Source organism: Lampetra planeri, chromosome 22, assembly GCF_965212315.1.
Source record: "Lampetra planeri chromosome 22, kcLamPlan1.2.h2, whole genome shotgun sequence".
In the NCBI taxonomy this organism is placed as follows: domain Eukaryota; kingdom Metazoa; phylum Chordata; class Hyperoartia; order Petromyzontiformes; family Petromyzontidae; genus Lampetra; species Lampetra planeri.
In genome coordinates, this window is record NC_136128.1 from 2,482,884 (window position 1) to 2,504,515 (window position 21,632).

Consider the following 21,632-nt stretch of genomic DNA (forward strand, 5'->3'; position numbering starts at 1 on the left):
GAACGCGCAATCACAGCGGTAGCACAGAATACTGAGTGTTAGCCTGAACAGACTGTTGGGGTAAGCGCTGTTAGCGAGCACCTATGAAGAAAACGGTACGGGGGGGGGGGGGTGGCCAGCAACCACGCCCGGCCGCTTTTGTCTCCCAAGTGGCGGTGGTTACACACCGCACCAGGTACTCATTTGAGGCCCAAGACCAGTTGAGCTAAACGTCACCAGTGGTGGCCGTGAGCGGGAATCGAACTCGGGTCGCTGGGTTTGTAGCGCAGCGTAGCGCTAACCGCTACACTACCGCTCCCCACACACATATATGTGAAGTATTGGAAAATGACGGCAGGAAACTCCTTGACGGGAACACACTTCTTTTATTAAATCTTGACTTGTAACGATACAACGCGTGGCCTCTCTTCTTCACAATGCGGTCACCATACAACGGTACAACTCGTGACCTCTTCTCTCCGCCCTACGCTTCTCTCGACTCTCTTAGATTCTGTGCTGCTGGCTCTTTGTGCCTCGTGTAGACTCCGCGCCTCGGCTACACTCTTCTCTCGTCTCGTGTAGACTCTGCGCCTCTGCTACACTCTCCACTCGCCTCGTGTAGACTTTGCATCTCTCTCTGGCTACACCGTATGCATACTCGGCTCGTGTAGACCTTTCTCTCTCTCTGGCTACACCGTATGCATACTCGGCTCGTGTAGACCTTTCTCTCTCTCTGGCTACACACTATACATCGCTCAGCTCGTGTAGACCTTTCTCTCTCTCTCTGGCTACACACTATACATCGCTCAGCTCGTGTAGACCTTTCTCTCTCTCTGGCTACACACTATACATTACTCAGCTCGTGTAGACCGTTCTCTCTCTCTGGCTACACACTATACATTACTCAGCTCGTGTAGACCGTTCTCTCTCTCTGGCTACACACTATACCTTACTCTCCTCTACTCTCCATTACTCTCCTTTACTTTCCTCTCCGGGCTCTATCTCTGCACCTTCGTCTTCATTCTTAGATGGTTCCACTTCTGCCCCCCTACTCCTCTGTGCATCACCTTATATATCTCTTCTTCCCGGGAGACGGAGCGGATGCGGACCTCAACGTCGGCACCGCTCCTCAGTTACCCAATCACCACGCGCTATCTCTACGATCCGTTTCCGCCCAGCGCGTGTTTCCACTCCCCGACCAATCACACCGCGCTGCCACCCGATCACTCCCTCTCAGCGCGTCACCGGCACACAGCCAATCAGCAGCACTACCCCCACCCGCGCACTGACGCCTGCTCCTCCCCGTCAGCGCGCGTCACCACACACACACCCGTACATACGCGCTGGCACACGACGTATACACCCAGCGCGTATCACCACTACATCACCCCCTCCCACATAGCTCGCAGCCGGCCCGGCTGCTAACAACAACCAACCGCAACGATAAGACGACAACCAACAAAAAAAAACCCGTAACCCCCCCAGTGTGCCCCGTAACATAACAACAACAACAACAAGAATAACTATGTACAGATTGACAATGAACACGAAAAGTCAACAATAACACGATACAAGCAAATTCCAAAAAACGAACGCGCCCCACGTCCCTGCGACTACACGCAGTGACGAGGCGCTCCAACTGCCCCGACTCCTCACGAGGCAGGTCATGCAAAGTAGCACGACCTGGCGCGAGTCCGTCTGGCTGGTCCGTCGTATGGGGCGGGACACTGACGACCGTCCGGCGGTTCCGGCTGCTCCAGACGGTGCAGAACGGGCCTGAAAGGGCCGGCCCCGCCGCGGAGATCCGGCCGCCGGTGATCGGCAGCTGTCAGTTCCGAGACACCTGGGAGCAGATCAGGCGAAAATACGTGTGGATCAGGCAGAGACATTTCCCCCTCTGGGTCGCCGGTCACGTCACACGCCCGGCCATCACGACACAAGGGGAGGCCATATGGAGGCGAGAACGGTTTCAGTCGGGAGGGGTGAACGTACCAACGGCGCTTTCCCCACTTTATCTGAACGCACTGGGGCCGTGCAACGCGCACGACCTCCACGGGTCCCCTCCACGGTCTCAACAATTTAGGCGACGTAGCCAAGGGTGCCTGAGGGCAATGCAGCCAGGCCCTGTCACCTGGTTTCCATTCGTGCATGGACACCTTCCGTGCCCGCAACCGTTCATTAGCAATTTGGCGAGCCCGCGAATTAAGCCGTGCGGCCTCCCTCGCCTCTGTCAGCTTGTGAATATTGAACTTAATATGTTCTGCCAAATTAGAATTAGTTCGTGGAGCGGACAGGCCAAGTTGCGTTTCCATTGGCGGGTCAGCTTCCCGACCGTACATCAAATAGAATGGGGAAAACCCCGTAGCTGCATGGGGGGCCATTCTATACGCGGCAAGGACTCCCGGGACCTGCAGGTCCCAATCTACATGTGCCTCGCACACCTGCTGGCACAGCATGGAAGTCAAAGTTTTGTGGAGTCTCTCCACCATCCCGTCTGTCTGCGGGTGGTACGGGGAGGTGCGCACCTTCTTGGTACCCAACAGATCGCACACCTCTTGCAACAATTTACTCGAAAATTTTTTACCTTGGTCGGTCAGCAGGCGTTCGGGAGCCCCCTTGTCCAGGACATAGCCCTGGACGAAGGCATCCGTCACAGCCGCTGCCGACTGGTTAGCGAGAGGCCACGCCATAGGCCATTGGGTAAAGTATTCGACCCCCACTAACAAATATTTATTCCCTCTCGGCGTGACTGGGAAGGGCCCCAAAATATCGAGTGCAACGAGCTCGTTGGTACGCGAGACCTGAATAGATTGCAGCGGTGGATTAGCTGCCACGGGCGGTGGTTTACGCCTGGCGCACTCAACGCACCCCTTCAGAATATTTACCACATCACTTCCCATTCCCGGCCAGTAATAGTCACGCTGAAGCAGGGCAAGCGTCTTGTTAACTCCCAAGTGCAAGAGGCGTTCGTGTGCCGCCAGGACAACCCTCCCCCTCACAGCGGAAGGCACCACGAGTGCGTTCCGCCGGGACAAACTGTCCCATCTCAATAACATGCCCTGCTCAAGTACATAGGAGCCGGTACGCTCCTGGTCCCCCTCGGGACCCCCAACCTTGCGGCGCAATGCTAGCAGCGAGCTGTCCGCCATCTGGAGGTGGCCCCATTCGCTGAGCGACAACGAGAGCAGCGAGTCCCGACCCTGAGAGGCAGTGGAATCATCCACGATCGGTGCGCCCGCTGTCGCAGCCAGTGCCCCCATCTCCCCCGCAAGCGTCGGTTTACAGCGCGCCGATCCCGACAAACACGCGCATTCATCACAAGGCAACAACCGCGACAAGCAATCGGCATTCGTGTGTCGCAACCCCTTACGGTACGTAGTCGTAAACTGATAGTCCTGGAGGACTTCCAACCAACGCGACAACTGGCCCGAGGGCTGGGCGACCCTCAATGAATACTGTAGCGCCGCGTGGTCCGTTCGGACCGTAAAGTGACGACCATAGAGATATGGCCTAAACTGCTGCACAAAAAAGACAATGGCAAGCAGCTCGTGACGGGTGACGCAGTAGCGCTGCTCCGCCGGAGACAACACCCTACTACCGTAGGCGACAACTCTTTCGACACCCCCAACGACTTGGGATAGCACCCCCCCAATGCCCGTGTTGCTAGCATCCGTGTCCAGCAAAAAGGGACTGGCAAAATCGGGATAACACAAGGGTGGGGCACCCACCAAGGCGTCCCGGAGGGAGCGAAACGCGGCCTCCTCCTCCGGTCCCCATTTGAACTTCACTCCCTTCGCCGTTAGAGCGTGCAAGGGTTTTGCAATAGTGGCGAAGTGCTCAACGAACCGCCGATAATAAGAAGCAAACCCGATGAAACTACGCACGTCGGAAACGGACGTAGGTGTCGGCCACGAACCGACACAATCCGTCTTCGCGGGATCGGTGGAGATCCCCGAAGAATCGACAATGTGACCCAAGTATCTAACCGACCTACGAAGGAGGTGACATTTGGCCGGTTTAAATTTCAACTTAGCCGATCGCATTCGCAAGAACACCCCTCTCAATCGCTGGAGGTGTTCTTCAAACGTTTTACTGAAAACAATGACATCGTCCATATAAATCAAGCATGTATCCCACTGCAAGCCCGACAAAACCAGCTCCATAAGTCGCTGAAACGTCGCTGGAGAGGAGTGAAGTCCCATGGGTAACCGGTTAAACTGGAACAGCCCCCCTGGAGTCCGAAATGCTGTCTTAGGTTTCGACTCTTCGTCGAGCGGCAACTGCCAAAACCCCGATAACAAATCAAGAGTCGAAAAATATCGCGCACCAGACAATGCATCGAGGGACTCATCCATCCTGGGGAGCGGATACGCGTTAGCCACAGAGATCTTATTCAGGCGACGGAAATCAACGCAGAATCGCAGGGACCCGTCCTGCTTCTTAACCAGCACAATAGGCGCTCCCCACGGGCTAGAGGAGGGCGAAATAATATCGGCTTCTAGCATTTCGTTAACAGCCGACTGAACATGTTCCTTCTCCACGGGACTCAGTCGGAAGGGATTTAGCTTGACCGGCGCCGCATCGCCCGTTTCAATGTGATGGTGCAACAAATCCGTGCACCCAATGTCATACTTATGTTTACTGAATACATCAGAGAATTCAATGAGCAACTCGCGCAGCGCACCCAACTGCGCCGCCGACAAATCGTCCGAGGCGGCGCATAGCGAATGGACCCACTCAAGGTCTTCCCTTGGCTCAACGTTCCGCGCGGGGCTCGAGCCCACCTGCGCAACCAACCCATCATCCACAGGGACCCGCGCCGCGTGTGCCAGCACGGTGCCCTGCGGAATGACAGCAGGTCGCGACCCCGCGTTCAAAACCATCACAAACGGATCCCTGTCAGCCCGCACCAAAGTGTGAGCCACCGATAAATCAAGACCCCCGACAGCCTTGTTAGAAGGACCCAAAAGCATACTTTGTCCCGAAGTCTCCCTCACCCATGGTTTCCGCAACCGGAGGGGAATCAACATCTGTGAACCCGGGGGCACTTGCACGGTCTGCGTCGCCACCGCTTGTATCGTAGCGCACGCCGTCCGAATGTCAGTAGGGCCCGTCAAAAATGAAATCCGGCGACCCGATGGCAGTTCAATGCATCGTTGATCGATAAGAATTTTAATAGGCATCTTAGCCAAAAAATCAGTGCCCAAAAGACACGGAACTGCCAAAGAAGACGAAACGAAAACGGGTCCCGACAATTTGATATCTCCAATGCAAATGGACGCCCTAACCTGACCGATAATGCCCAATGATCCCCCATTAGCGGCGTAAAATGGCACATCCACTGGAAGCAGCGGACGACATTGGACTGGAAGAATATTATAAATGAGGTCCGATATAATAGTTGCCGATGGCCCCGTGTCCACTAACACCCTAATCTCAACCCCATCAATAGATCCCGTAACAACGGACGAACCCGCCGAAGCAGCCACAATTCTATGCCCCAATTCCGCCCATTCAATGTCTCCCTGGTCCCGGCCGAACCCCCCTCGCCGGACCGAATCCCCGAACCTTAACCGGCCCTCCTCCGCCGCAACGCGGCGTCCCATGTGTGCCGAATAAACAGGCCGAGCGTGTGAGGTGCCGCGACTTGCCGGGGATTGTAGAGATGACTTGGGCTCTCGGTCGTCGTCCAGCCGAGCTCCCATGGCGCGCTGCCGCGGAGCGCGGCACCCGGACGCCACGTGGTCCCGGAGGCCGCAGTTATAGCACGTGACGAGGGTCGGAGTAGATCTTGGTTGCTCCGACTTTCGGCCCGATCGCAGAGGCGACCGGGCCCCCGGCCTCCAGTCCCCCGGTCGTCCCGTGGCGAACGCCTCCTCTCGTGGGCTGACGACTTGGGGTTCGGTGACCACCGAACCCGGGGCTGCGACGACAGCAGCGTTGCAACCAACGCCTTGTTTCCGTTGTAGGGCCTCGTGCGCTTGAATACTCGTGGCGACTCTCAAAGAAGAAATATCAATCTCGTCAGCTGTGTTGATAGGGACCCCCTGGTCCTGCGCCAACTTAAGCAGCTGCTCCAAAACCATCGCGTCTTGGCCCTCCTCGTCCATCCGAGGGAACGCAGCATCAGCAAGAGCCAGCAACGCCGTGCGATAGGCCAGCGCGGTCTCCGTGGCCGCTTTCCGTCTTGCGTAGAAATGATGGCGGCACGCCGAGGGAGGTCCGTAGACCCTGGCCAACAAACCCAGCGCATCCTTCAGCGTGGAGCGGTCCGACTTCCGTGCAGCCCTGAATGCCGCGAGCGCATCGTCGTCCAGCATGGCGGGCAACGCCCGCAGCGCCGTAGCATCGGACCACGCTGACATCTCTTGATGCGCCAAAAACCTTCGCTGAAATTGGCCCCAGTCTCCGCCTTCCGCCTTGAAGGCTGACAACGTGGGCAGACGCTGCTGAAAAATGAAGTCATCCGCCTCGTGGTTCCTCTCCGCCTCTCCGTCGGTGTGTAAGATGGCGGCTCCAGCAGCAGACGTAAAATGGCGGACCCCCTCGCGCGCTGATGACGTCGATGCGCGCGCTTGGGAACCCACCACCACGTGGCGCTCGCCGTTCCCGCCAAAAGTAGGCCCAGGCGCAATGGCGGGAATCCCCCATTCGTTTTGGCGGGAATCTGCGGGGCGACCTTGTAAAATGTCCCCCACCGTCCCCGCTCCTCCCGACGAGCTGATCTCCGCCAAGATGGACGCGGCGGCGAGCAGCAGCTCCGCCAGTCGGGAGTGCGCCTCACGAAGCCCGGCGTCGGTCCCCGGTCGCTCGGCCGGCGCCGTCGACGGATCCTGTAGCGTGGGCAAGTCCTCCTCCTCACCCCCCGCCACCAGCGGCCCCGAGTCGTCCAGGTTTTCCTCGCGGTCAATCCCGTGGGTCCTACGGGTCTTCCTTGTCTCCATGCTTGGAAGCCCGTTTCACTTCTGACGCCAGATGAAGTATTGGAAAATGACGGCAGGAAACTCCTTGACGGGAACACACTTCTTTTATTAAATCTTGACTTGTAACGATACAACGCGTGGCCTCTCTTCTTCACAATGCGGTCACCATACAACGGTACAACTCGTGACCTCTTCTCTCCGCCCTACGCTTCTCTCGACTCTCTTAGATTCTGTGCTGCTGGCTCTCTGTGCCTCGTGTAGACTCCGCGCCTCGGCTACACTCTTCTCTCGTCTCGTGTAGACTCTGCGCCTCTGCTACACTCTCCACTCGCCTCGTGTAGACTTTGCATCTCTCTCTGGCTACACCGTATGCATACTCGGCTCGTGTAGACCTTTCTCTCTCTCTGGCTACACCGTATGCATACTCGGCTCGTGTAGACCTTTCTCTCTCTCTGGCTACACACTATACATCGCTCAGCTCGTGTAGACCTTTCTCTCTCTCTGGCTACACACTATACATCGCTCAGCTCGTGTAGACCTTTCTCTCTCTCTGGCTACACACTATACATTACTCAGCTCGTGTAGACCGTTCTCTCTCTCTGGCTACACACTATACATTACTCAGCTCGTGTAGACCGTTCTCTCTCTCTGGCTACACACTATACCTTACTCTCCTCTACTCTCCATTACTCTCCTTTACTCTCCTCTCCGGGCTCTATCTCTGCACCTTCGTCTTCATTCTTAGATGGTTCCACTTCTGCCCCCCTACTCCTCTGTGCATCACCTTATATATCTCTTCTTCCCGGGAGACGGAGCGGATGCGGACCTCAACGTCGGCACCGCTCCTCAGTTACCCAATCACCACGCGCTATCTCTACGATCCGTTTCCGCCCAGCGCGTGTTTCCACTCCCCGACCAATCACACCGCGCTGCCACCCGATCACTCCCTCTCAGCGCGTCACCGGCACACAGCCAATCAGCAGCACTACCCCCACCCGCGCACTGACGCCTGCTCCTCCCCGTCAGCGCGCGTCACCACACACACACCCGTACATACGCGCTGGCACACGACGTATACACCCAGCGCGTATCACCACTACATATGTATACATATACTTGGCTCTTTGCAGAAGTCCCGGGTACTTTTTAGCTCTTGGTCTGTTACAGGTTGGCCACCCCTGATCTAGACTCTAAACTATTAAACTTTTTTATTTCACCAGGTAAGGCCCACTGAGCTACACAGCTCTAGTTTAGAAGCGACCTGGCCACAAATGATGGCTCAACGAAGTGATTTATATTGTGGAAATGTATAGCAGCGACATACTCTAAGCGTATGTTTCTAAATGTGAAGGGAAAAAACGGAGGACCTGCAGAAAAATCCACACGACTACGGAGAGCGAGAGAGACATGCAAACTCTAAATATACAAGCGTCAGCGTCGGGATTGAACCCACAAATCTCCTGTATACCAGGCGAGGTAGTTAACATCTCGTCTTGCTGACGAGGCCAATGCTGACTGAGAAATCTGTTTTGTCTACAGTGGTAGCAACTGCAGTTCCATTATTGATGGAAGAAGCAGGGAGTGAGCATTACTGGGTCATGGGTGCCCTTTCTAACAAGCAAGGACAATCCGTGAAAGGGACATGTGTAGTGGTGCTGCAGTCATTTGGCTTTGCAGCTCCGCTGGCCGAGTGACAAACTCGCGCAAGCCCAGGGCCACATGAGCCACATGTGGAAATTGATGCAATTTTCTGTTTATGCACTGAGTAGATAGCCAGCGTGTGCGCGTGGGGTGCGTGGCGTGTGGGGGAGCGGGTCGTGTGGCGGATTGCTCGCTGCGCTGCGAACCCGGCGACCCGAATTCGATTCCCGCTTACGGCCAACACCCGATGACGATTATCTGAACCGGTGTTGGGGCCTCCTCTAGGTCGACTCGGCCTCAAATGAGCACCTGGTGCGCTGTGTAAACATCGTCACTGAGGAGACAAAGGCGGCCGGGCGTGGTGCTGGTCCCACCCACCCCGTTCGTGTGCCGTGCCGGCCTTCACAGGTGCTCGCTAACAGCCACTTGCCCCTACAGTCTGTTAAGGCTACGCGGGGGATCTTTATCTTGTGGGCCAATGTATACGGGCAGGCTCCATCGTTCGATTTACTTTTTACAATACAATGGAGCAGGCGGGTGAGGGTTCATCTCATGTCGGTGGTGATTTGATTCATTGTCCCTGCCTGGAGTTGTACAATTAGAACGAAGAACCCGAGTCTCTTTTGGTTCGTGTCTGGTTTGTATTGTTTCGTGTTTGTATTGTTTTATCTCGTTTATACAGTGTTCATTTGTTCACACATTGACCTCGGCGTAACGTTAGCACACGATTCGCATCACATTTACATAGCTAGGAATGAATTCTTCTCCTTTCGTACGGCCGATGTAGACGCAGAGCTACGGCTACAATTTCACGTTCAGGTGGTCAAGTCAGATAACCGAGTCAGGAACCAGCGGAGTGCATCATCGCTGTGATGTCTCCTTCGTATTTGTGGATCGGGCCATTGCGTCGTTATACATTGCACGGTCTGTTCTGCATGACCACAGTCGCACACCGGTGGAGAGTTTTTAATTGTCCATTTGTTAATTGATTGCCGATCATACGAATCTATTTTAATCGGTAAAACTACGCGTGGTGACAAACCCCAGCGGGGAAGCGACGACGCAGCGGTCCCCTGTATAGCCTCAACAGACTGTTTGAGCAAGTGCCATTAGCGAGTAGCACCAATGAAGGCCAGCATGGCACACGAGGGGGTGGGTGACCAGCACCACGCCCGACCGCCTTTGTATCCCCAGTGGCGATGTTTACACACACACACACAGGACCGTTGACCGTCGTACGCGACGACGCTGCGTCGGGATTCTTCACCGTGGCTGCCGGGGGGGGCTGTGAGACGCTAACCGGCGGCCTTTTTTGTACCACAGGGCCAGTTTTGCGACGTGTGCCGGGTGGACGCGCCCGAAAAGGCGCACCCCGCCAAGAACGCCATCGACGGCACCGAGCGCTGGTGGCAGAGTCCGCCGCTCTCGCAGGGGCTCCAGTTCAACGCCGTGAACGTCACGCTCGACTTTGGCCAGGTGAGCCTAACCCCACGGTGACCCCCTCGGTGTAGCCACGACGCACGCGGCGAGGCTCCGGCGGAAGTCCCGCGCGTGTTCTTTGTGTGCGCGAATCGCGGCTTGCTCCGACTGCTTCGCGTACGGTAATTGGGTCGAGGTGCAGCCGTGCGATTGCTCGCTCGCTCTCGCGCCGCTGCGGGCGGAGGGGCCCCCACTGACTGGAGGCCGCTCCAGAGAAGGCCCCTTCAGGAGGGTGTTGTTTCGGCCTACTTTTCCACGCTGGACAAAAGTTCCTTGTACTTTTTGGTTTTTGCGGTAAATTCACGTAATATTAAAGAAAATAAATCGCGACGTTTCGGGCGCAACACAAGCGTCCATCATCAGGTGGGAAAGCATAACTCAAAGCTACACCAATTTCAAACCTTTAAAACAGTCTGCCTCAGCAGCAGACTATGCTTTCCCACCTGATGACGGACGCTTGTGTTGCGCCCGAAACGCCGTGATTTATTTCATTTTATACCTACGTGACTTTACCAAAAGAACCAAAGAGTGTGGATTCCTGCAGTCACGAAAGCTTCAAATCAAAACGTCCGTTGTTGAAGAAGTGGGAGTAGCCACGCTTTAACCCACCGGCGGAGTGCCCGTTTGCACCGCTGGCCGGACACCAGCGTGCGAGGGATTCGATAAACTCGATTCAAACAATCGTTGCGACTGCCGCGCCAGGGAGATCAAATCGAACCGGCGAGCTGCCACGTTGCCGGCCCATTTTGCTAAACGTTAGGCCACGTGCAGCAGGCCTCGGGAGAACGAAGGCAAGAATGTAAATTATCTTAGAATTTTACAAGTTGTGATGGTATTACAAGCGAGGGTTGGTTTGCGGTTAATGAACTGCCACAGCTTTGGTGCATTGCTGCTTAAAGAGGCAACACAAATATATAGATCAGCTTGCATTGACCGTAGGTTGTAGTTCTGTGATATCCGTGTCCGCGGACCATTCTCGAACGCAAAGGCTCGCGCCGCTCTGCGAGACGTCCGCATGGATTCTTCGACTTTGTGACGCGAACGACGCCGGCGCAATCGGGGTCCTTGTTCCCCCAATTTTCACCGACACGCACTGACCAGCGTGGCGAAGCATTACAAACAATGCCGGCGACGGACATGGCGGCGTGGGTCGACGGAACCTCGGCCTCCACCCGCCCCCCCGCCCCCCGTTAACTCCAGCGACCGAGAAATGTCTCCTGAGGTCTGCGAGGATCTCGTTTTACGCCTGAGCTCCCGCCTGGAATGTGAGGCCGCGACGGTTTTGCACACTGCAGTAAATGGAATTACGCTTTGCTTTATCGATTAATATCGATATCCTGAGCACGCGACGCCTGTATCGGATCGCGCGTGTGAGCGTTCTTGCTGTTTTAGGCGAAATGCAACGAGTTTTTATCAACCACCCCCCCATGTCCCCTGTGGCCATTACAGAGGCACGATCAATCATCGCAGTATACAGAAAATATTCTTCAATGGAACCGCGCAATCTTGCACCCTGACAATTAGTGGAATTTCCTGGGGGGGACGATGGCGGGAGAGGAGGGGGTGTGGAGTAAGGGTTTATCAAATCCAGCCTTACCTTTGATGTTAAACAAAATACATTTCAACGGGTGTGCCTTTGTGGCACAGGGTGTCAGGTCGGGGTCTTAGAGAAGTCTTCCCTCCCTGCCCCCCGCCCCCCCGCTATTAAAAATTCGCATTGGGGTGTAATTGATTGCATCCCTAGGTGCAAGCAGTGTAAGCACTGAGGCTTTGCCCATCTCGTAGATGCTTCCACATCTCAATGTGCACCGAGATGCCTACGGAGTGGGACGCTCCTTGCGTGCCGGTACGTGGAGCCGAGTCACTCGTCGTTTCGAGTTGGAGTTTGAGAAATAAAAAGGAACCTGCCCCGGCACTAAGCCTCCACGTCCATCGTCGTGTGCACGCGTCGGCCCTTGCAGTACGGAAGAGCCGCATCGATGTACATCTTTCCGCTCACGACGTCACGTCTTGCCCCCTCGCTTGCATCTGCCGGCGCCACTCCAGCGCAGCTAGTGGCGGTCGTACCGGGGGGGGGGTGAAGTCTCAGCGTCCCGGAGTGGAATTCTGCATCGTCTGCCAGTGAACGTAACCCCAAACACGTGCTTTTATTGCTCAACGGATGCATCCCTCAGATTGATGGATTTCTTTTTGGGGGGTGGGGGGGGGGTTTGTCCGAGCAGTTGTGCACGGTAAATGAAAACTGTTTCTACAAAAGCCGACGTTTCTCTCCGGCAGACATTGTGTCAGCTCTCTTGCTTCAGCAGTTTAATTCGTGCGTTTGGATGATTTTTCCACACGATGAGCCACTTTGTCAAGCGGTCACTTGTCGCCAGGTCAGAATCAGAATCGGAATATTTATGCTGCAAGAATCCGATGAGCTATAAAGCTCTTTTTCACACGTGTCCAATCGGTGCGGGTAAGAACGTTACAACAATAAACAGGACAGAAACACAATCGGAGTGCAAAGTACAAGAAAGTCAAAGAAATCGGCCAAAAAAGTACAAATGAAACTAAACCATCCCATTCCTACCATGCAAAACCCACAGAGGTGTTAACTTATTTCTCAGAACCGACCTGGCAACAGATGATAGCTCAACAAAGTGGCTTATCGCGTGCGAAATGTCTAGCCGCAAAAAATAATTTGCCTCGTAAAAACAATGTACAGTAAAACCTTGGATTGCGAGCATAATTCGTTCCGGAAACGTGTTTGTAATCCAAAGCACTCGTATATCAAAGCACTCGTATATCAGTTGTGATCACGTGACGCTCGGCAGACAAAGCGTATACACGTACTACTCGTATTGCAAGATCCCTCGCTCGTTTATCAAATTAATATTTATATTAAAAAATTGCTGGTCCTGCAAAACACTCGCAGACCAAGTTACTCGCAATCCAGGGTTTTACTGTAAGCAGTTTTTAGTTGAATACGGCCCTTCCCTCGGCTAGGCATTGCGGAGTGACCCGCTGTTAACCCAGGCACGTGGAGTTTGGTGAAGATGCGACGGTTAAAAAAGCAGGCGGTCATGCAGGCTGGCTCGGGGACGTTTCTCCCACTATTTGAGGAATTCTCTTCGGGGGCCCGCTCTGGTTAAGGCTCTCTCAGGCTTTCGCACTGAATTCGAAGAATGTTGAATACATGTATATACAAATGTGTCAAAATTCTGCTCGCTTTTAAACATTCCTCCTGTTTTTTTTTGTTGACAACGAAATCGGTTGGCGTATTTGCCCCTCGACGTGATGACTTGATTTGATTGGCTCCACCGCTGTCGTGGAGGAGAGTTTATGGTTAAACGCCGACATCATACACGACTGCAAGATACAACCCCAGCGGTAACCAATCATATAATCAGTCTTAAATGTCTTCAAGGTCCAAGTGCCTCCATGCCTCATGTTGGCAGCCCTGACTCAGTGGTGGCGAGATGTTAACGACCTCTCCTGGTAAACAGGAGGTCGTGGGTTTCGATCCCGACCCCAACACCTCTATATTTGGAGTTTGCGTGTTCTCCCTGTGGTTGCGTGGATCTTTCTCAGGATCCTCCGGTTTTTTTCCCTCCACATTTGGAAACGTGCGTTTAGAGTATTTTTAAAAAGTGTTTCTGTAGGTAAACCACAGTTCATTTATCTACAGAGTGGAATATAACAGAGTGCATATGTTTTAAATGTGCATCTTGTGGGCAGGTGCAAGTTGAATTGTGTCATCGCCAGTCCATGAGAATTGTCCACGGCTTTAGAGTGGGGGGGGGGGGGGATGGGGGGTATTCATACAGCAGGGTGAATAGAGAAAGGCTGATATAAGACAAAGACAAAAATCCCCCGTATAGCCTGTAATGGACTGTTGGGGCAAGTGCTGTTAGCGAGTAGCACCTATGAAGGCCGGAATGGCACACGAGGGGGTGGGTGGCCAGCACCACGCCCGGCCGCCCTTGCCTCCTCTGTGGCGATGTGTTTATACACTGCACTTATTTGAGGCTAAGTCTACCTAGGGGAGGCACCAGGACCGATTCAGATATATACCCCATTGGTATTAACCGTGAGCGGGAATCGAACTCGACTCACCGGGTTCGCGGCGCAGCTCGCTAACCGCTGCACCACCGCTCCCCACAAATATACGCTAAGATAAAGACAGAGATCCCCCGTATAGCCTCAGCAGACTGTAGGGGCAAGTGCTGTTAGCGAGCACCTATAAAGGTCGGTACAACACACGAAGGGGTGGGTGGCCAACACCACGCCCGGCCGCCTTTGTCTCCCTAGTGGCGATGTTTACACATCGCACCAGGTACTAATTTGAGGCTGAGTCGACCTAGGAGAGGCCCAGGACCGGTTCAGATAATCGTCACTGATGTTGGCCATGAGCGGGAATCGAACCCGGGTCACCAGGTTCGTAGCGCAGCGCGCTAACCGCTACACTACCGCCCCCCACAAATATACACGAACACACACACACACATCGTGTAGGAAATGTCCAATGTCCAGTTGGGGTCATCTCAACCCATGACTACCTCAGCCAGGTCTCGACCTGAACAACATCGCGTGGGACCGTGCTGTTTCGTGGGAACGAGACGCCCGTGTTCTTTCGTGGTCGGCGGCGGGGTCCACAGGAGCGGACGCCGGCAATGACGACCACATTTTTTTCATTGAAACCATATCAAACAGTCACGTACCGCAGAGGGCACACGTACGTACGCAAGTAAGGTCAACGCGTCTAGGGATGATTGCACCGTCTGGGTAGGCTTTTCTCTAAACAGCAGCTTGTTAAGGTGGACAAGGTTCATTTTCTCACCAAGGTGGGGGGGGGGGGGGTGTGCAAAAACATTTATTTGCGAAAATAAAAAAACCTTATTTGCACCTCGGAGAAAGCGCCGCCTGCCATAGTTCTGTGGATGTTCCACCACAGGCTCAGGACCTCGAGGGGAGATGAACAACTGCGTCATGATTAGTCGAACACACGGGGATATTTTTTTTGTGAATGGGCAGAGCCCCAACAACTCCGCGCCCGCTGACCCGCAGAATATGACATTGTGGGCCCTCGTGTAAATAACCGCGGGGCAAAATTGTAAGGAAGAGCCAATTACGCAAAGCCCCGTGTAACAGGTTCACTCTGGGAAGGATGGATGGCCTGCCGGTGAGCCAGCGTGCGTGTAGCCGACAGCTTAATCCTTGTGGCTGATTTCTGGGAGGAATTTCCTATGACCCTCGTGACCTCTTCTCTCGAGGGGGAGGGGGGGCGGGTGGGGGGTTAAGGCATTTGTGTGCCAGCGCTTGTTGTCATTGTGAAATGACAAAGCCACATTGGGAATTGTGTGCCACTTAACAAAAGTAAAGTAAATGTCTATCTCTGCTGCTGGCAGAGCACCGGTCTCACGGCCGTAAGGTTGCAAGTTCAAATCCTAGTCGGAGGCCAACTCACCCAATCATCCCTCCAAAGTAGGATAAACAAATAGGTACCACTTTTTAGTAAGTGACCAGTCGTCATTTTATGGAGGCTGACCCTTAACAATGGGGATGTTGAATTTCCAGGTGTGATTTGGAGCCAACAGTGGAGGAAAGTACTGCTCCAATGTTCGCGAGTACAGCGAGACAATTTGGCATTCACTCATCCATGGATTGATCGCGAATAATAACGACGACGACGATGATGATTATTTTTTTGCCAATGAGTTACAAAACCTCTATAACAGTTTCACGGTCAATCCAGCTGAATGCGAGTGCAGAGACGCACGTGCCAGTTGCAGGGGCGCCATTATGGCGAGATGTTAACTACCCCGCCTGGTATACAGGATGCCGTGAGTTCGATCCCGATCCTGACGCCTGTATATTTGAAGTTTGTTTGTGACTATGTTGAACTTCTTTCACACCATAGATAGCCAACCGTGTGAATAGGAGTTTGTCTGTTCTCTCCGTGGTCGCGTGGGTTTTTCTCCAGGTCCTCCGGTTTTTCCCTCCACATTTAGAATCAACATCATGCGTTTAGAGTGTTTGGCTGCTATACATTTCCCCACAATAAGCCACTTCGTTAAGCTATCATTTGTGGCCAGGTCGCTTCTGAAAAAGAGCTCCATAGCTCAGTGGGCCTTACCTGGTGAATTAAAAAAAAGTGTTTATTTTAGTTTCACCTGTAGATGCATCATCTGGTCATAACCGCGCACTACAAGCTTCGCGTCTCCGCTGGCGCACATCGCACGCACGAGGCCATCACGCGCTACGCGGCTGGCTTCCAATGGGAGCCTCTCGCGGCTCACGGCGAGAGCGGCCACACCGACACCGCCCCCAGCACCCTCTCCCCGACGGTCCCAGGGGCGTGTCGCTGACAAATCTCTCACTTCCCAGACAGACGGGGCACGCCCCACCCCTCCCGTGCCCTCCAGGCATAAGGGCCGCCCTGGCAATTACAGAGGAGGACACGTGGGTAGCAATCATCCGGGCGGCGTTCAGAGCGCAGTGCCGGCGGGGCCGCACTGCTGCTGCTGCCGGGCGTCTGATCGCCGGGCGATTCCGCCTCAGTGACGCGCGATCCCTCCTAATCGGTGCCCCCGATTTATGAGACCCCTGGGCAGGGGGGAGGGGGCACTCTTTCTTGTGGGTACCCCCCATGCCCCCACGCCCCCCACCCTCCACTAATGCCTCCAGGGCAGGCCTGTGCTCGCTGACCCGTGGTGGCCGTGACGCTTCGTGTGCGCGCGCGCGCTTGTTAGGGAGACGCTCGGTCGCGCAAACCTCCCACGTGCTGGTGGTGCGTGAGCGGCGGTCGGCCGCCGCCACCGCCAGCGCCACCGTGGCTCACCACGTCGATGTGACCGCGACCCCCTCCTCGGCGCGCAGTGCAAGGGTACGCATGTACGTGGAATCTAATTAAATTGCCCGTCCTTTGCTTCACCCCGTGGGAGTCTTTCAAGATGCGTTATTGCTTACCGCTGTAATGTGGCGCGAGCGAATAGCGGCGGCTCGGCGGTGTGCGCGCACTGCGCTTTGAACGCGGCGAGCCGGGCTCCATTCCCGATTCGCACCCACGGCTAGCACCGGTGGCAGGTGAAATCCGAACTGGTCCTGAGTTGCGCCGCGCCCCCCCTCGCCCCCGCCCTTGCCCCTTTTCACAGCCTCCGTGACTGGCAAGACACGGGGAAGGCCTTCATTGCCCAAGCGACTGAAGCGGAACCCTTTAAAGCTCAGTTGTAAAGCTTAGCTGGATAAACAAAGGATCATTCTTATTATTGTTACTGCAGTTTGATATGCCCTGGCTGTGTGGTGACCTGACTGGGTGCTGATTGGGCTGGGTGGTGACTGAGTTGGGTGGCAATGCTGCAGAGCCACCTACGTGAATTTCAGAAGTTTTCGAGCTCAAATCCCGGATGTTGGCTGGCTCAGCCCATCGAGTCCTCTGGGATCCATAAAATGAGAACTCTTTTGGTGGTAAGAAAATGGGATTTCTACTGCCGGTTTGCGAGCCACCTGCAAGGGTGGACACTGAGACCTTTTTTTATACTTGGGAGGTGATCGCGATCAATGCAGATCACGTCACTAAACCTCGCCAGTGCATCCTTCCCACTCCTGCAAACCCTTGTTACGCAGAATAACTTGGACCCAAGGTTGCCTCTTGCAGCGCAGCTGGCAAATCGCCGTGCGCCGTGCGAGCCGGCGTGGGAAAGTCTTCGCAAATGGTCCACGTCGCGACGTGGCGGTTGGCGAGGGACACTCGCACGCCCGACCACAAACCCCCTGTCGGTGCTTCACTGCACCACTTGTCACCACTGCGGTGTCCACCGAGCGTGGTGATCCCACTCCTCTTGCCGTGGGTGCCACCCATTGCCGGAGGCTGCTCGTCCGCCTTCAGTCGTTGTACTGTACTGCGGGTCCCTTGAGACCCTGGACCAGAGACACTTTCAGACAAACAAAAAAAATTCACGATGTTTCGGGCGCAACACAAGCGCCCGTCATCAGGTGGGAAAGAACCAAAGAGTACGGATTCTTGCAGTCTCGAAAACTTCAAATCTAGAATAAACTTTCAGACAAGTGCCATTAATTGTTTGTAGAGTTACCCATCTTCCGCGATGAGGCATCATAGGTGTTGGGTTTACATATATATGTTTTTAAAGTATTAATCCTCTATAGCCATGATCAATCGTGAAAGATGGATGATGGCCTCCCTAAGTCACTGCAATAATTTCTCATCCCGCGACACAACACACCAGCGAGCACCTGCACACGAGCCGGTTTCATCACTGCACCTGAGGCTCTCAATTCCGGTAGCTGCTGCCACTCCGTAGATGAGGGGTGGGGAACATCCGGCCCACGAGCCGTATAAGGCCCGCAAAATAATTTGGTCTGGCCCTGCCAAGACAACCGCAGGCGGGACTCGAAATTCAATACATCTCGGAGCAAACCTCGAAAAGCAGTTGCGAGTAGCAACATCATCAATACCAGCTAACATCACACGCCTCACCAAAGAGAAGCAGTTCCAGCCATCACATTAGGGGCGAGTTAATTAAATGTTTGACCAAATATAACAGGCTAATTTTTAAGTTGATAATTTTGTATGGCCCGCGAATGATGTTATAAATATCCAAATGGCCCTTGGCAGAAAAAAGGTTCCCCACCCCTGCTGTAGATGATCCCTCACCCACGGGCAGCAGAGGGTTAGTTCAGCACACGCCATTGTTGTACCGTACTTACGTAGTCTCCCCCCACAGCTGTGCTCTCCACTTCACCATTCCGCACTGGCCGACGTGATGAAGCATGCTCAAATAATTATGAGTTGCGGCAGATCATAATCTGCAGATCATAATCTGCCGCAACTCATACGGGCATGGGGATTGACCCGAGGCTTTACATATACACGCATATATATACATATAGAGTGTATCTCACTGTCGAAGAGTCAGATTGAGCAGGGCACCGCTTTAATGTACATTAGAATTAACAGTGTCCATTAGTGACTAGATGACGGTATTAGTATTTGTTTAAGGTGACATCAAAACGCGTAACGGGAGGGCTGCGCTGAGGCTACCATCTCCCACCCAACGCTGTCCCTCGCCGCCGACTCCAGGTCCCCGATCCCCCATCTGGAATCGCGCTGCTGTCACGATCTAGAACCTCGCCCCGGTTCCGGCAGAACGCCGTTGTGCGAGCGGAATGGAACAACGCGGACGTCCAGAGTAAACAACAGCCGACCCAATCATCGCAACCGCCTGGCGTCGGCATTCCTCGAAGACACCGGTGGTGGAACCATCGACCGCGTCGGGAAATCAACAGGCTGATGCGCACATCTCCATCGCGAGTGGGAATATTAAAAACACACGGCATGGTGGTGCGATTGTAGCCATGCATCCCAAACTATGGACCTCGGCAACCCGCTGTGCTCGACGCTCTTTCGGTGGAGGAAACGGCAACACCACGCAAGCTCTCTCCTGAAGCCCTCTCATCCTGGCCAGCAGACCTCGGGCAGCGGCGTTCAGCACCTCAACGTACCGCGCGCAATACGAGAGAATGGGACATTGACACGTGGATTGCACGGCATTTGTGCAGTGCTTTGCCCGTGCTAATATTGACTCGTGATCAAAGAGTTGCGGCGAGAAAAACAAAAGAAACTAAGCCAGAGAACTCACTGGTGTCCCAACACAGTGCGTCGGTAAGCGCTGTGAAGGCGAGTGGCTCTGGTTAACGTTCATTACTTTCTAGGAATGCCGCCCGCCCTTCAGGAGTCAATGGAAGGCCCCCCCCTCCGTTTTGCAACGATGCTTAGAAAAAAGCAATGCGGCATGAACCAGATCGGCCGGAAGGCGCCCGATCTCGGATCTTAAAAGCGAAAACAAGGTTTTGCCTGGAAAGCGGCGATGGTGGGGTTGGTGTGGCCGGCGTGGCACACCAGGTGGGGTTGGTGTGGCCGGCGTGGCACGCCAGGCGGGGTTGGTGTGGCTGGCGTGGCACGCCAGGTGGGGTTGTACTGTAGTGTGCTCTCACGTCTATGCCCACCCCGGGCCGTCACCAACCCGCTCCGAGCATCGCGATGAAGTCCGTTGAGATGACCCCCCCCCCCACAACTCGGTGGGTGCGAGGAGGCCCTCACGTGGCTTCTGGTACACGACGATGGCGGCGGTGAGAACCGCGGTGCCGGGCCACCTGTGTGAGTGTGTGTGTGTCCGTGTGTGCGTGTGTGTGCGTGTGTGTGTGTGTGCAGTGTGTGTGTGTGTGCGTGTGTGTGTGTGCGTGTTTTTGTGTGTGCGTGTGTGTGTGCGTGCGTTCACGTGCACGCCCGTAGGGAGCGGTGGCGCAGCGGTTAACGTGCCGCACCGCAAACCCGGCGGCCACAAAGTTCGATTCCCGCTCACGGCCAGCATCAGCGATGATTATTTAAATCGGTCCTGGGCCTCCCCTAGATCGGCTCGGCCACAAATGAGTGCCTGGTGCGGTGTGTAAACATCGCCACTGGGGAGACAAAGGTGGTCGGGCGTGGTGCTGGCAACCCACCGCGCACGCGTGTTGTTCCGGCCTTCAGAGGTGCTGCTCGCTAACACCACTTGCCCCAACCGTCTGTGAAAAGCTATACAGGGGATCTTTGTCTTTGCGCACTCGTGGCCGAGTGTGTGGAGTGTATGGAGTGTGCTGGAGTGTGCGTCTCCCCTTTTAGACCTCACTCTCTTATCGCCACATTCGCTTTCACCACCCTCACATTCTTGGCATTGCTGGCCTCAAGGGCACGCCTCTGAACCTTTCTCTCGCGTCCGTCCGTCCGCTTTGTATATACATATTTTGCGGCTTAAGCTCTGGTTACCTGGAGTGAATTGAATAATTGCAAGCGGCGTTACGGCACAGCGGCGTTTTTCTTCTGCTGCATCTTTCGTGTGACCCGGGAGAAGCTGACAATGACTGGGGACGTCTCCTTCGGCCATCCACTTTGCAGCTTTCCTGAGATGCCCCAGTGGAGAAGCGGACATGCCTCCTGCAACAGATCGTAGTGGGCAGGTCGATGCGATGCCCTCCACGGTCCGGGACTCACGGCCACGGTGGCCAGTTGTTAGCTACCTGGCCTGGCTGTTACAGGAGGTCGCGGGTTCAATCCCTAACCATGGCGCCTGGACATTTTTGGAGTTTGCGTGTTCTCCCCTTCGTTGCGTGGATTTTTCTCCAGGCCGTCCGGCTTTTCCCTCCACATTTAGAATCGACGTGCAATTAGAGTGTTTGCCTGCTATAAATTTCCACGTGATAAGCCACTTTGTTGGGCTATCATTTGCGATGGCCACGTCGCTTCTAAAAACAAAAAAAATATACATTCGTGCAGACTGTGTGGGAAAGTGGCGTTCACGAGAGCCTGGAAAAATACATTTTAAAAAGTGTGTAGTTTCGTGTAATCTGAATGGAACATTCAGCGGCAGTTGAAGCATGGACAACCACCCCCCCCCTCTCCATCCAGCAGTGGATGAGGCAAAGTGCCCGTATGCTCCGTTGGCCCGATGCGTTGCGTCGAACGCGCTCTGATCGATTTGCTGTTGTCGCCGCGATGGGACGCATTCGCGTGCTGCGCTCGTTGTCCCACGCAAAAGGCCTCGCTAGAGTCTCGAGACTCCTGCTCAGGAG

At 54.6% G+C, this 21,632-nt stretch overlaps 1 protein-coding gene across 1 annotated transcript in view; it reads left to right on the forward strand.

The window, feature by feature from the left end:
* LOC144724931 (laminin subunit alpha-5-like) overlaps nucleotides 1-21,632 on the forward strand; it is a 218,783-nt gene that overhangs the window by 20,624 nt on the left and 176,527 nt on the right. The window contains 1 exon segment of the mRNA XM_078604249.1: nucleotides 9,867-10,019. Within this exon segment, the coding sequence (XP_078460375.1) occupies nucleotides 9,867-10,019 (153 nt within the window).